The 13227-nt window shown below is 43.3% G+C and overlaps 4 protein-coding genes across 4 annotated transcripts; all 4 read right to left on the bottom strand.

The window, feature by feature from the left end:
• Positions 1-9019: 9019 nt before the first annotated feature.
• On the bottom strand, positions 9020-9316 carry SARC_01213 (hypothetical protein; the record flags this gene model as incomplete). The annotated part of the gene is made up of 1 exon (XM_014305060.1): positions 9020-9316. The coding sequence occupies one exon, from the start codon at positions 9314-9316 to the stop codon at positions 9020-9022; it is 297 nt and encodes a 98-aa protein (XP_014160535.1).
• Positions 9317-9576: 260 nt separating this feature from the next.
• SARC_01212 (hypothetical protein) lies at positions 9577-10122 on the bottom strand (the record flags this gene model as incomplete). Its single annotated transcript, XM_014305059.1, has 1 exon — positions 9577-10122. The coding sequence occupies one exon, from the start codon at positions 10120-10122 to the stop codon at positions 9577-9579; it is 546 nt and encodes a 181-aa protein (XP_014160534.1).
• A 1008-nt stretch (positions 10123-11130) lies between these two features.
• Positions 11131-11613, bottom strand: SARC_01211 (hypothetical protein; the record flags this gene model as incomplete). Its single annotated transcript, XM_014305058.1, has 1 exon — positions 11131-11613. One exon carries the CDS (start codon positions 11611-11613, stop codon positions 11131-11133), a length of 483 nt encoding a protein of 160 aa, XP_014160533.1.
• Positions 11614-12406: 793 nt separating this feature from the next.
• Positions 12407-12846, bottom strand: SARC_01210 (hypothetical protein; the record flags this gene model as incomplete). Its single annotated transcript, XM_014305057.1, has 2 exons — positions 12407-12506; positions 12728-12846. The coding sequence occupies 2 exons, from the start codon at positions 12844-12846 to the stop codon at positions 12407-12409; spliced, it is 219 nt and encodes a 72-aa protein (XP_014160532.1).
• Between the last annotated feature and the right edge of the window lie 381 nt (positions 12847-13227).

The following is a 13227-nucleotide window of genomic DNA, read 5'->3' as shown; positions in this document are numbered from 1 at the left end:
ACTGATTTTCAACACTACATGATTGTCATTGGAACTTTCATTACGCAGACACGAGCTAATGGTAAATATCAGAAAGCAAAAACAATTCTCATCTTGTCAATAGATCCTGCTCTTCGCCTAGCTCTCGCCAAGACAATCAGGAATGAACATTTGTGGATTCTATTTGCTTCTCTAAAATCTAAATTAAAACATCAATCTAATCTCATCTACGAGATAGTTGATGCTGCCAACCTGACTACTATGCACCGAGGACCCACCACATCTCTTCGTGAATGGTCCTTCAGATGTTCGCAAATGGTCCTTCAGAAATTCGCGAATGGTCTTTGACATGTGAAACTGCGGTTGCTGCTGCCACCGTTCATGGTACCATCTTGAACACTAGTGTCCAAAAAAATATTTATCGGTGAACTCGGCTAAGCTGATCGTAATCAACTCCTAAACATCTACCAGATGCAAATTCGTGACCGCTCACCGGTTAATATTGGTGATCTTTGTACTTACCTGGAAACATGGCATACCAAAACGACCCAGCAAATGTCAACAGCTAATGCCGTCACTTCATCTACACATAGTCCTACTATTGCTGTCCTTGTCCAGACGATAAGTGATCTCAATTCTCAACGTAACAATCAAAATCGTCTAACACGAACACGGAAATATGTATGTTAAATCACAACACACACTTTCTCACTCTTTCCTAAAGGTTGTGGCCGCTGCGGTCAGGAAGGTCACAACGCTCGTGCATGTACTCAAGCCATGTCTTCTGGTACCTGTGTCATATGCTCACGCCCAGGTCATGTGGCTGATGAATGTAGCTAACATGTGAATAAAAACAAATTTACATACCCTCCGGTTCCACCCACCCAACCAACTGCTACAACAAATCGTACGTAGTACCGTTCGCACAGTAAAATCACCACAGTCTAACTTAGACATATACTCACTCTGTAGCATCTAGGGACCAGATTATCAAAAAGCCAATCCAAAATCCAAAACCCATGATCATCAAATATTGAGTTTTAGAATTAGGATTGGAATATTTCTGATATTGGAGTCATCAGAAATATTAGCGTTAGAATCGATTGGCTATACCGAGACTCCGCGTGTGAGAGAAACAAGTAACTCATGAGTCTAATGAAGACACAAATAAAGAATCAGTTCAGTTCTCTCAGACTAGGGACTTTTCCTAACTGAGAGAATCGTACTTGAGAAGAGGTCTATTGTATCCTTTATCGTGTGCCCATCAGCTACTCTCCATACTCTCCGATTTTTTATATATGGAAGTGCGACAGTTAACTACATGCACACCAAAATATGTCATTTACTCACGAACTTTGAAACGGGAACTTTTCCACTACAACTAACTGATGGTGGTATTGAACATATCACTGAAAGAGGTAAACTATATAGTCTAGGTCTTACATACTTACACCTAGACCTCACACAGCCCATCTTGCACAAAACACTTATTTACTACAACTCTGTCCAGAATGTTATATTTAGCGCAGCGCTATATATATCTAGCACAGTAATACAGGTCTCTCCTCTTTGTCTCCATAGCAGTGACCTATAAACTTACTGACAATTTCAAGGGTGGAAGTTCGTGCTTTTGCGACTTACATTTGATAAATAAATAAAAAATTGTAGAGCGCTTATTTAGGAATAATTAGTGCACTTGAGTTTTCGAGAGGAAATCACTTTTACAGTAGCAAACCCCTTGTTTATTGCAAAGTTCACTATTCAAGTCCTTGACTCGCTCTGACTGAACTTTTGTGTTAGAGTGCAATATGGTAGACTTCAAATAAAGTGCAAATGTATGTATTTATTTCTGACCTCACCTTTGGTTTTATACCTAAGGTGTTTGTGCTAGTGTTCAGCCGCTTGGGCTGGCCAGGGTAAAAACTCATAAGGTCAGTATGAGAAACCTTATGCAGAACACTTTAACACTTCGATGCTATTCTATTTCAACTTATCTGCAACTAAATCTCATGCTGATCACATGATGCCTTTCCGCATAGGCTGTGACTCACATAGAACCACAGCTATTTTTAGAATGTTGCCGTTGGCATACTTAATCCACTCTCGGGAATCGGTTGAAAAACTTATTCTGCTCTCGGAAGTTGCTTAAGTATTATTTAATCAACTTGATTAGCTCTCGGGAGTGAGCTAACTCTGATGACTTAGCTCTGGGGAGAGAGCTAACTCTGATGACTTAGCTCTGGGGAGTGTGCTAACTCTGATGACTTAGCTCTGGGGAGTGTGCTAACTCTGATGACTTAGCTCTGGGGAGTGTGCTAACTCTGATGACTTCCATTTATCAAAGAGGGTTTCTTGCTGTAAAATCTGGCCCGAGACCTGTAGTCTCTCATTTTGTGTAGACATTTTTATGTCGTTTCCGACTGAACTTATCACCTGAACTACCTTCCATCACATTCTGATGTTTTGCTATAAGTTCCATAGCAAATTCATCGGAATCACACTACTTCATCCTGTCTTTTCATGATGAATGCTCAATTTTTAATCACACAACCAGAAAGACATGTGATGTATTATTTTATATGCACCAATCACATAGACATATAGCCTTAATGCAGTAACTGCCTTTCCATCCACAGCCCTCATCCAATGTCTGTGCTTGAAGCTTTAAGCAAGTAGCGATGTAACTCACATATAAAGACTTTTTTTCGGAAGCCGTGTTCATGCAGTCAGATTCTCACCCAAAATCCTTCTCTGATGCACAGGATATCCTGTGCAAAAAACCCTAAAACCTTAAAATATGTCATCTTGTCACCTAAAAGGAATCTGCCGCAGTCAAAGATATATTTCTTAGTGTGGAATTTAAATAAGCTTTTATATATATTTTATATTTCGCTACTATTGTCTTGCCACTTGGACTAAATCAAATTTTCAATAAATAAATTTGAGAAAAGAATTGAAACTCGCATTTATAGAATTTTATTGGGTAAATAGAAAACGTACCCGTAAATTTGTATGTACCATTTAGTGACTTTCCCATGTAGGCCATGTACATTTAGATCATTTCCTCCTAAACCAAATATGTATATATTGTCCGAGTCAGACATTACAAACCCCAAATCATTTTTCTTCTTCAAGTTTTACTGTATCTATTACGACTTTTATCACTGAGACTCTGATAATATCTAAAAATAACATATCTAACCTTCAGTAAAGTCAAACCTACTCATTGGCATTAGAGATGTACAAGTATATAAAGATGACACAGCCATCGTAAGTCTCACAGAAGAGGAACACAATGACAGTAAGAGAAGTCATTACAACACCTAACTCTGCCAACTTCAGGCTGAACCACGACAAATGTGCGTTCGCAGTAAAACCAATTTTAGTTGAAATTGTGCGGTCAGTACCATTTGGACTACACTCATTGGCAGACGATTTCAACTTAAACTGTCTTCACTACAAAAGAACTTTTGTTGTGGTTCAGCCTGAATTTGGCAGAGTTAAGTGTTACAATGGCTTCTCTTACTGTCTAACTGAATTCCTCGTATGTGAGACTTGTGATGGCTATGTCATCAACATATACTTGTACACCTTTACCTTTAATGTCAATGAGTAGGTTTGTCTTCACTCCTTCAAGTTGTGCTGTTGGCGAGTGTAGTCCAAAAGGTGCTGACTTAAATGAGTATTGTGCCCCTCTCCATGAGAAGGTGAAGAAGTGTTGGCTATTTTCATGTACACAAAAATAGTGAAATCCTCTTGTCAAGACCAGTTTGGAAAAAATAATGCGTACTTTGTAGGTTGTAGAGTGCGTCGTTTGTCTTTGGTAGTACGAGTTTGTCTTGCTCGTGTTGACAATTGACCTCTCTAAGTTTAAAGGGATACTATAATTTATTTCAATTTGGAAAAGTTTTATATGTCTATATGTATTCATAATCGTTGGAGAGGTTTTGGGAGATTAAAGGAAAGTTGAGATTGTCTAACTGCCGCGACAAGCTCGGGTCAAGGGATGCAACGATGGAAGATATACTGTGCGTTAGTTCACGGCGATGGATCCAGAATACCTCTACCATTAGGTGAGAACTAAGACCTGTGTGCCATTGCGTGGAATAAAGCTGGCCAACACTTGTAGTGATAATATGGACTGAGTCGGTCTGAGATATTTTGAACGTGATACCAAGGAGGGTGAGGTTGTAATCTGCAATTCTGTTTCGGAGCGAAGTTGGGGGCTGTCCGATACTACACCACACAACTGATGTAGTTGTACCTTCTTCAGTAGGTCTGTTTGGACATGCTCGCCTGTTAATAGCAGTAGCAGATGCACATGTGTCGGTGTTGTTCTTTATATACGTGTCTGTCTCACTTTGATACAGTGTCGTTTGCTTGTGGTATGTACTTTGAGACACAAAATTTACGTTATCGTGTCTTACCCGTATTTTGTGATTCCTTGTAATCACAAATTGTGTTTGTATATATAGTCCGTGTTAGTCCATGTCTAGTTATACATTTGTGGTTCATCTATTCGTGGTTCGAATGAGAGCTGTTCTCTATGTGACTCGATGTATACTCTTCAAAATGTGTTTATATGTGTATCTCTAACGTGTATACGGTGACTTGCTTGTGCAATATTCAAAATATTAGAATATTTCTGCCTTGTGTTTTCCCATTCAAAAATATATCTATGCTTCCGGTATGTCCCGACGTTCATATATGTCTACATTGGTGTCGTGCCCTTGTATTGTCTGTCATGTTTTTCATTCTCTGGATTTGAGTAGCGTGTGTGTTTGTTTCACATAAGTTCAATGTGCACAAGTCTTGCCATCTAAGATGTGAATGCGTGCATAAGGTATACGCGGCATATGAGTCTCTGGATTTGAGATTCGTGTACAGACCTCATCTAAGTTTGTGTATGTGCTTGTTTGCATTCACCTGTATTGTATTCTTGAGTTATATTCTTGACCTATATATTTACACCTGTGTTTGTAAACATTTCGGTGGTATCCATTATGTTTACACATGTGTTCGGATGTATTTCCCATCGAGTACACATCACCATAGTGTGGTGCCTAGATTTCGAAAAACATATTTCTATTGCAACTGCAGTCTCATTATAGTTGTAACCAGTTGTGATATTTATTGTAAGGGAATACTATAAATGTACATGGCCTACATGGGAAAGTCAGTAAATGTACATATGAATTTACGGGTACGTTTTCTAATTACCCAATCAAATTTTCTAGATGCTATTTTCAATTCCTTTCTCTAATTTAAGTAGCATCTAGGGACCAGATTATCCAAAGCCAATCCAGAACCCAAAGGCACAGAATCATCAAATACTCGGTTTTGGAATTAGAATTCAAATATTTCTGATATCAGAGTCATCAGAAAGATTAGCGGTAGAACCGGTAGTCTATACGACTTAACATGGTAAGGATAGTGCCAAAATGACAAGTTTGAGAGAAATTGAAAAGATACGACCATAGGAAACAATAGACCTCTTCTCACGTGCGAATCTCTCAGCTAGGTAAAGTTTTCGGCTGAAGGACTGGCATTGTGTCCTTGCTTGTGTTTCGTGTTTCTACACTAGACTCAAATTCTATCTGAGTGTTTCTCTCACACACAGGGGTCCCGGTACCATCTACCGGTAATCTCGCTATATTTTCTGATCACTATTATCAGAAATATTGTATCCTTAACCCCTCCCCCCCCCCAAATTCAGTATCTGATAATCCTGTGGTTTTGGGTTTCATATTGACTTTTTGTTATTGCTGATATTCTGGTCCCTAGAATATATCTCGTCCATAAGTTGCTGAAAAACAAACGACGCCACTTTGAGACCAATGGACTTGCCCACATACTAAAACTTCTCACCCCATCGCGTCAAAAATGCTGTAACGCCATGGCTCGTAGGCACAGCCAAGAAAACGAATTTATTGCCTGCATTAACATTCGCCTGAAAAACCGATAATCCTTTACTGCCGATAAAAGCCCACTGTACCAACGCCCAATCATGATCAAACGCACCGTCGCGGTCGTTCTTAGTCCAACATCTAGAAAGCTGAGCGTTATGAGGTGCTGCGAACACATCTATATTGTTGTGGCCAAATATACGTTGTGCCTGTTCGAAATAGCTGGAAATAATTGCCAGCAGTCTGCGTACAGAATTTTTGGTACGTCTTTCCCCACAGTCCCTTCATGTGTCCTACTGAGCATATCCGGCTGTACGTTCTTCTCCCCAGGTATATTTGAAATTGTAAAGTTGAAAGGCGCTATGATATGATGCCAACTCTGCAACATTCGGTTAAGATTCAGTTGGTTATTCGTATACACTAATGCCTTATGATCCGTAAACACCGTGAAACGTTGGCCGTCGAGGTAGTCTCGGAAGTGTGTCAACTCGTAGACTACCGCTAAGAGTTCCTTCATTGGTGTTGTGTAGTTCTGTTGAGCCTGATTGAGGGTCTTGCTGAAGAATATGAGGTAATGCTTTTTGCTTTCCACCCACTGAAACAGCGCTCCCCCCAGTTCGTAGTCACTAGCGTCTGCCTCGAGGTTGAGTGGGACGTCATCCATCGGGAAGTGTAGTGCGACCGCGTTAACTATCGCGTCCTTCATTGCTTGCCATGCATCCGAATGGCGTTGTTCTTACCTATCTCCTATCAGTTCATTAGGTTTAATTTACAGAGTTCTCGTGGTGGCGCTACCACATGTGCAAAGTTGGCAAATAATCGTGCAAGAAGTTAGCCAGACCCAACGCGGAGGCAATGTCTTTGTACCGCTGAGGTGTTGGCCAGTCCAGTAGTTTAGCCTGCTTCTCAAAGTCAACATCAATTCCTTTCGCTGAGACTTTCTTGCCCAGTATCATAACCTCTGCAATTGCGAAGTGACACTTTGCCGGATTCAGTTTGAAACTGTGGTATGTCAGTCTCTTGATCATCAATGTCGCCAATGTAGTGATGGACTGGCAGTCCATCGAGCATTGTACTGAGCGTTCGCTGGATTTGCTGCGTCAATACGTGTAAACCGAATGGTGCTGATGTGAACGAGTACTGGTATCTGTCATGTGTGAAGCTGAACAGATTTCTAGAACCACGATGTATCGGTAGTCTATGATATGCTGCTGATATATCGAGTGTGGCATGAGTACTGATATCTGTCATGTGTGAAGCTGATCATTTCTAGAATCGGGATGTATCGGTAGTCTATGATATGCTGCTGATATATCGAGTGTGGTATATTGCTTCCTGCTCTTCAACCGAAAAATGACATTATTCACCCTCCGTATCAAGAACTGGTCTCCTGGGATCATTTCGTTGACCGCCCGCATATCCAGGCATACGTGCACGTTCTTTACGTTGCCCTCGCTGTCGAATGTCGGAACTGCCAGTAGTGGAAGATTAACCGTCGTTGGCGTAGTATGTTTCTTAATCACCCAAGTCTTTCAACCATTTCTGTATTTGTTTGTCGACTTCTCATGTTCATGGCTTGCTCGCGTGTTACTGATATCGCGACCTCACTCCCCTCTAAGCGACAATGTGCATTGTTCGCAATGTCGGCGTTTGCTTCTAAAACTGTGGCGAGTCTTGCCCGCACACTGGTGTTGGGAGCTTGGCGACGAGCCATTGGTTCGAGAAGGTCGTCGAGTTCTAATGGGTCAATCGGTGTCAGCGGTGATTGTATCTCTCCAAGGTATTAGCCCAAGTCAGTCATCATATCTAGCCCAAGTATAATGTCGATGCCGTTCGGTGATTCATAAGTTAGAACGATCCGTTGATGATTTCTGATCCATAATGTATCGGTAATACTTCCGTTGTCCCTAGACGATGAGTTCGGGCTGCCTTGTGAGACAAGTATATTAATGAACCGGTTGTGATTGGTCGTCCTAAGAGGTCTGCAGATGCCCGAGCAATGCAGCTAAGGTTTGCACCTGTGTCCACCAACGCACGGAATGTACGCCCATTCATCTACTTTTGGATGTAAACACGATTATCGGAAGGCAGTAGTGGATCTTGGATCGCCATTTCTGCCTGCAGTGTATGTGTAAACGTAAGTGATACATCATCATCGGACACCCTTATATCTTAGGGTTGCTCCGGTAAAGGGGTCCATGAGGACTGTAGTGTAGTCGAATATGAGTCTACGCCTTGCCCGGCATTCTCCATCAAAATGTAATGTATTTATATCTCTGTTCCGGACTGGATGATCATGCGTGACCACGTTAACATGTGGTGTCGATGTGGTAATCGCCGGTTGCCTGTTGGGATACTATGATTGTTGGTACCCTTGCCCTTGTGGTGATGTCGTCGTTGTACCGAATGTGTATCTCGACTGAAGATTGGTATCTGCCGATCTCGATCTATTGTCCTGCATCCCTGATTGTGCCGCCCTATAGTGATGGCATCGTGGTATGTGTCGGAGGCCTGGTGGCGCTTGTGCGCGGTAGCCGTTACTTGTCATTGGTGTAGTCGTTGCTGTTGATCGCTCTTGCCACTGTCGTTGCTGACGTTGTCCTGTGTGTGGGCTGGGTCGGCCTGTTGTATCACTCCTGCCTGTGTTCCCATTATGACCTCGACGGTTCATTAGCCGTTGTGTGGACCGTATCTGTACCTTTTGGATATCCGGGCTCAATAGCTGCAATAACTCATGCTTTTCCATCAGTTGCCACTTTAGATGTAATTGTCAGGTGCGTCCATATGTCCGCGAGCCAAGAGTATCCTCCATTAGTTGAACGATGCAGTGGTTCAACAAGTTCTGTTTAAAGTCTGCATCGGCTTGACAGCGTTCATGTGCTCGACGATCATTCTCCATAAGATAAGTAATCTACTCTATTACTGGAACGTTGCTGAGTTTGAGATGTCTCTTTGCTAGCTTACGAAATGTAGAGTCGACCGTTGACTGAGTCTCATGTGAACAAATTTGCGTAATCTGCAACTCCGGTGTCCACGCCACTAGACGTTGATGATTGGATTTAATATAATCAAGCGTAAATTGTTCGGCTTTGAAATGACTCAACACTTTGTACAACCACCGAAAACTCCACGCTTCATCTAGTGAGATCCAAAATCGGTGTGTTCTTAAGGGCTTCTTGTAATGCCCTTTTTGTATCGCGCTCCATGATGTTACCAAGGTTGTATCTGTTAGAGGGCCACTCTGTCCAGCTACGTGGTTCCCGCGGTTCCTGTTTGTTCGCCGGTCGAGAATCATGCGTTGCTCGTGGTGTCTCCAGCACGCCTCGTAGCGCCTCTGCTCGCGGTAAATTGTTAGTCTCCACCGCACTACATAGTTCCTCCAAAGTTTGAGCATCCGTGCGTGTAATGCTTGACGATCGGCTGCAATACATTCCGGTGTAGGGGATGTGTACTGCTGGTCGAGACTTCTAGGCTTGTCTGCAGAAGCCACTTGACTCGACGGTGTGCGTTCAAGCATCCGTTGTGCCGGTAGCATGTCGCTTACCGCTTCGTGCTCGAATTGCCGACCCCCTGTCGTTGTGTATGCAATGATGTCTCCATGTTATCACGACGGTTATCCAATGCTTCTCTGCCGTGAGGGTTCTGTCGGGCCCGGTTAAAATCCTATAGCGATCACTTCTTCCTGCGGTGACTACCTCCCCTCCTGGTCCGACGATGTATAACCTAACCCGTGTCGAGGCTGGTCTGCCTCTCTGATGCGAAACTCCAAGTTGTCTGGTATCGGAGGTGTGGTAGTACGTTGTAGACGTTGCAGTCGTCGATAATACTTCTCTAGCAGTGATTGTTGTCGCCGGAGGAGACTCGTCAGTTGTTCTGGGGTACCGCTGTCTCGACTTCGGCTTCGTCTCACCCCTCTGGGATGGTTATGAGGACGCTTGCCCGCTGTGTTGCTCACGTTTTTTCTCAGTGTCATCGTTGCCTGAAGATGGTTCTGTGTCGATAGGCGTGCCGCTCCCAATGTATCGGGGGTCCCCGACTCCTGCTCCGTGAAGTCCACATCTCTAGGTGTCGTAATTCTCCCAATACGATGCTGTTGTGCCATTAGCGCACGTTGAAGTACCGACTGATTTGTCCGATGTTCATCGACAAGGTTGTTCAGTGGTTGATGGATGTCCTCTCGTTCGTGTTGTTCCGGAGAGAGATGCTGTTGCCGACCACTCTGTCGGGTGTTGGTCATAATTAAATTATCTTGTTCTTGCGGGTTATAGATAAACGATGTGATGCTGGGGGTACTCCTCTCTTTGTCTTAAGTACTCGTCGTCTCTATGATCTCTTCCTTTCATCGTACGAAACATCTCCTTCGTGTGCCCTATCGTGCACGTTCTGCTCTTGTGCCCTATCGTGCACGTCCTGCTCTTGTGCCGTGATCTTATTGCCTCGACGATGTTCATCTTGATCGGCCTTGCTCCTTGCCAGCCCCGGATGTCGTACCGAGTGCTCCTTACTCTGTCAGATCGTGCCCTTACTCCCTTGATGGGACTCCTTACTCTCGCCTATTATTACTCCGTCTCACTACTACGCCTGCTCTTCCCGGTTGTCCCTCAGACGCCTCTCCAGCCTGTTCTCAAACACGTTAGTTGGCTGCTCTTTCTATCCCCGTCCGACGAACTCACATTCGCCTCTCATTCGTACGACTCCTAACCCCCTTAGTGGCTCTAATTACTCACTGTACACAATGTCACTGTTGCATGAACATGTTCACTCTCACTGGCACATGTTTCACCCACAGCATCACATCTTTTGTTATTGTATTACTCCGAAATGTATTTGTGTTCTACAATCATGTGTCTGCAATTTCTGTGATCTCTCACGCGTGTGCGTATCTATCGATGTGCTAGCAGCTGATACTCCGTGTGTGTATTATACGATATCACCCCCTTTTGTACTGGTCTGTGCTCACCCTGTTTTAGTTACTTTGTCCTGTATCTGTGCATTTGTGTGTGCTCAATGTCTATTGCTTTTGCTATTCTATTTACCTACTTCTAGTGATTGTCCCTCATGTGTATCTGGAGTTCTACCTGTTCTGTGTGGGCAACACCAAGAACAATCATAACTGTCACAATACTGCGGGCACCCCTATTATGTACCTTTTCGATGTTTCTACCGCTTTCTTGATGTCATAGGGACTTTGAACAAGTACACCTACCTGTACTTTTGTTGTTCACTCTCCACGTTGTTGTAAGTGTCATTCTGTGTCCTCTCCATACTTCTTGTCCTTCTCATGTGATTCTTGTGGATGTGTCGACGTCCAACTCGGTATATATCGATGTGATGGGAGTGTCCTTAGTGTCCATGGCGATGTTATTGTTGGATTTCTTTGATCTTGACCCAACCCTTCATGTCTCCTTGTTCGACTCCTTATTGTATTAGTTCCGGGCGTAGTTCCCAGCAGGTCCGGCTCTTCGGTCATCCTCTCTTTGCTTTCTGGTACCTCTACCCTATCATTCAACTGGTCTAGATGGCGGCGAACGTATGTCCTTCGTCTACGGTTATATTGTCCCAAACGTCTTGTGTGTCTCCCAATTTCTTGAGCTCCTCTAAACTCTTCTGACCCTGATACGCTACTGCTGTTTGTCAAAAGTGCTGGCATACTGTCAGTAGGGTTACTGATAACAAAACCACAGCCTGTGTCGGTTTCTCTTGGTCGTCCTACGCCGGGAAATGTCATTTCCGTTGTCGATGTCTGAGCCATCTCATTCCCTCTTTTACTATAATGTTTTTCTTATCCTTTACTACTCTGGGTCCTATGGGCCCTGCTAGTATCTATTCCTATTCAGGATATGTTCAATAGTGTACATCATATAAATCAGTTAAAAATGTAGTAAGTCGTAAAGATAACTGTATCTCAACGTACTCCCCTTGTATATGGGGTGGCGTTGTTCATTTATTGAACTATTCCTGACGTTATTGTTTTGATAATGTGTTTTCCCAATCAGTTTAGTCTGAGTGGATAACCCCAGATCAAAATATAGTCTTTAAAAAACCCTAATACTAAATAAATTCTAATCCCCAAATAAACCCGTTCCAGGGACTTCCTGACTACATCTCACTCGGTCGGAAGAGGAAAAGAAGGTGTATCCAACCGATGATTCGCCCTTTCTCATCATCATAATTCAGATTCCTTCCTGTACCTTAGGCACTATCTTTGGAACTGTCAAGTAATACGTGTTGCATGCCCCCTCAAGTGCAACACATGTTGCAGCACTCGCTTGATTGCCACTCAGCCGGACAGAGCCGAGCCAAGTGCCCTTTCTTTCTACTGAAATGACATACTACTTCTTTCAGTACTGGTCACTCCATATCATATTGCCCAGACTCCTTACAAGCATTGCACATTCCTTTCAAATTACTAATCGCATTAAATCCTGCACCTGCCACCTGCTTTGCAGTAGTCGCCTGGAACTCCTTGTTCTTAGCTTCTACATGAACTAAAACTCAAAACCCTATTCACCCCCTCCTTTTCAGCCTGTTTCTTCACTCACGCATGTCCTTTGATTTAACACGTCAACCAGACCACCTCTCTCAAACAACTTCAGCACCATGTTTTTATCTGCCTTACTCCTATCAACAAAGCTTTCAACAAACTGAATGTACAAGACATCAGATCATTCAGATCCTCTAGTATCTTCTTCCTTCAAACAACTTTATCGCCAGCCAGTGCCACCATAGAATCTGACCGATGTCACCACGTAACAAAGGCACAAGCCACCTAGAACCATGCTGACCTTACTTTAATGCATTCTTTTGTATCTGCTCAACAAGATCCTCATACTGCCACATACTGCACCTTGGTAGCCTTCAATAACTCCTTGGTAACCTTCAATAACGCCTTGGTAGCGGCCCGCACTTGCTTGTCATTGGTATCTATCTCGCTGTCTTCGCTTCCTTCGTCTTCAAACATAATTTCCTTGAAAGCGTTCTGCTCTTTCACCACCTTTTTAGCTTCTTTGACGGCAATCAATCTTCTTAAAGCCGAAACCACATTGTCCGGCTTACTACGTCAAGCCCCAATCAACTTCGCAAAGTCCGCCGGCTACTTACCAAAACAAATACTTGAAGATTAAATACAGAGTTCTATTCTTTCAGTTTTAGTTTTCGACCACTTTAATTTTCGACCACTGAAAAACGCTTCAAGCTTGAATCTGGTATCCGGTGTCACCTCTTGCAACAGCAAGATCGCTGGTCTCGATCCACCCTTCTTCACTGCAGTCCCATATGCCTTGATCTTCTGCGCCTTAGGTCCACCTCACCAACAACACAGTCACCTGCTCACCTCTCACAT

This window comes from Sphaeroforma arctica (assembly GCF_001186125.1).
Source record: "Sphaeroforma arctica JP610 unplaced genomic scaffold supercont1.47, whole genome shotgun sequence".
Taxonomy (NCBI): domain Eukaryota; class Ichthyosporea; order Ichthyophonida; genus Sphaeroforma; species Sphaeroforma arctica.
This window is presented reverse-complemented; position numbering and strand designations above follow the sequence as displayed.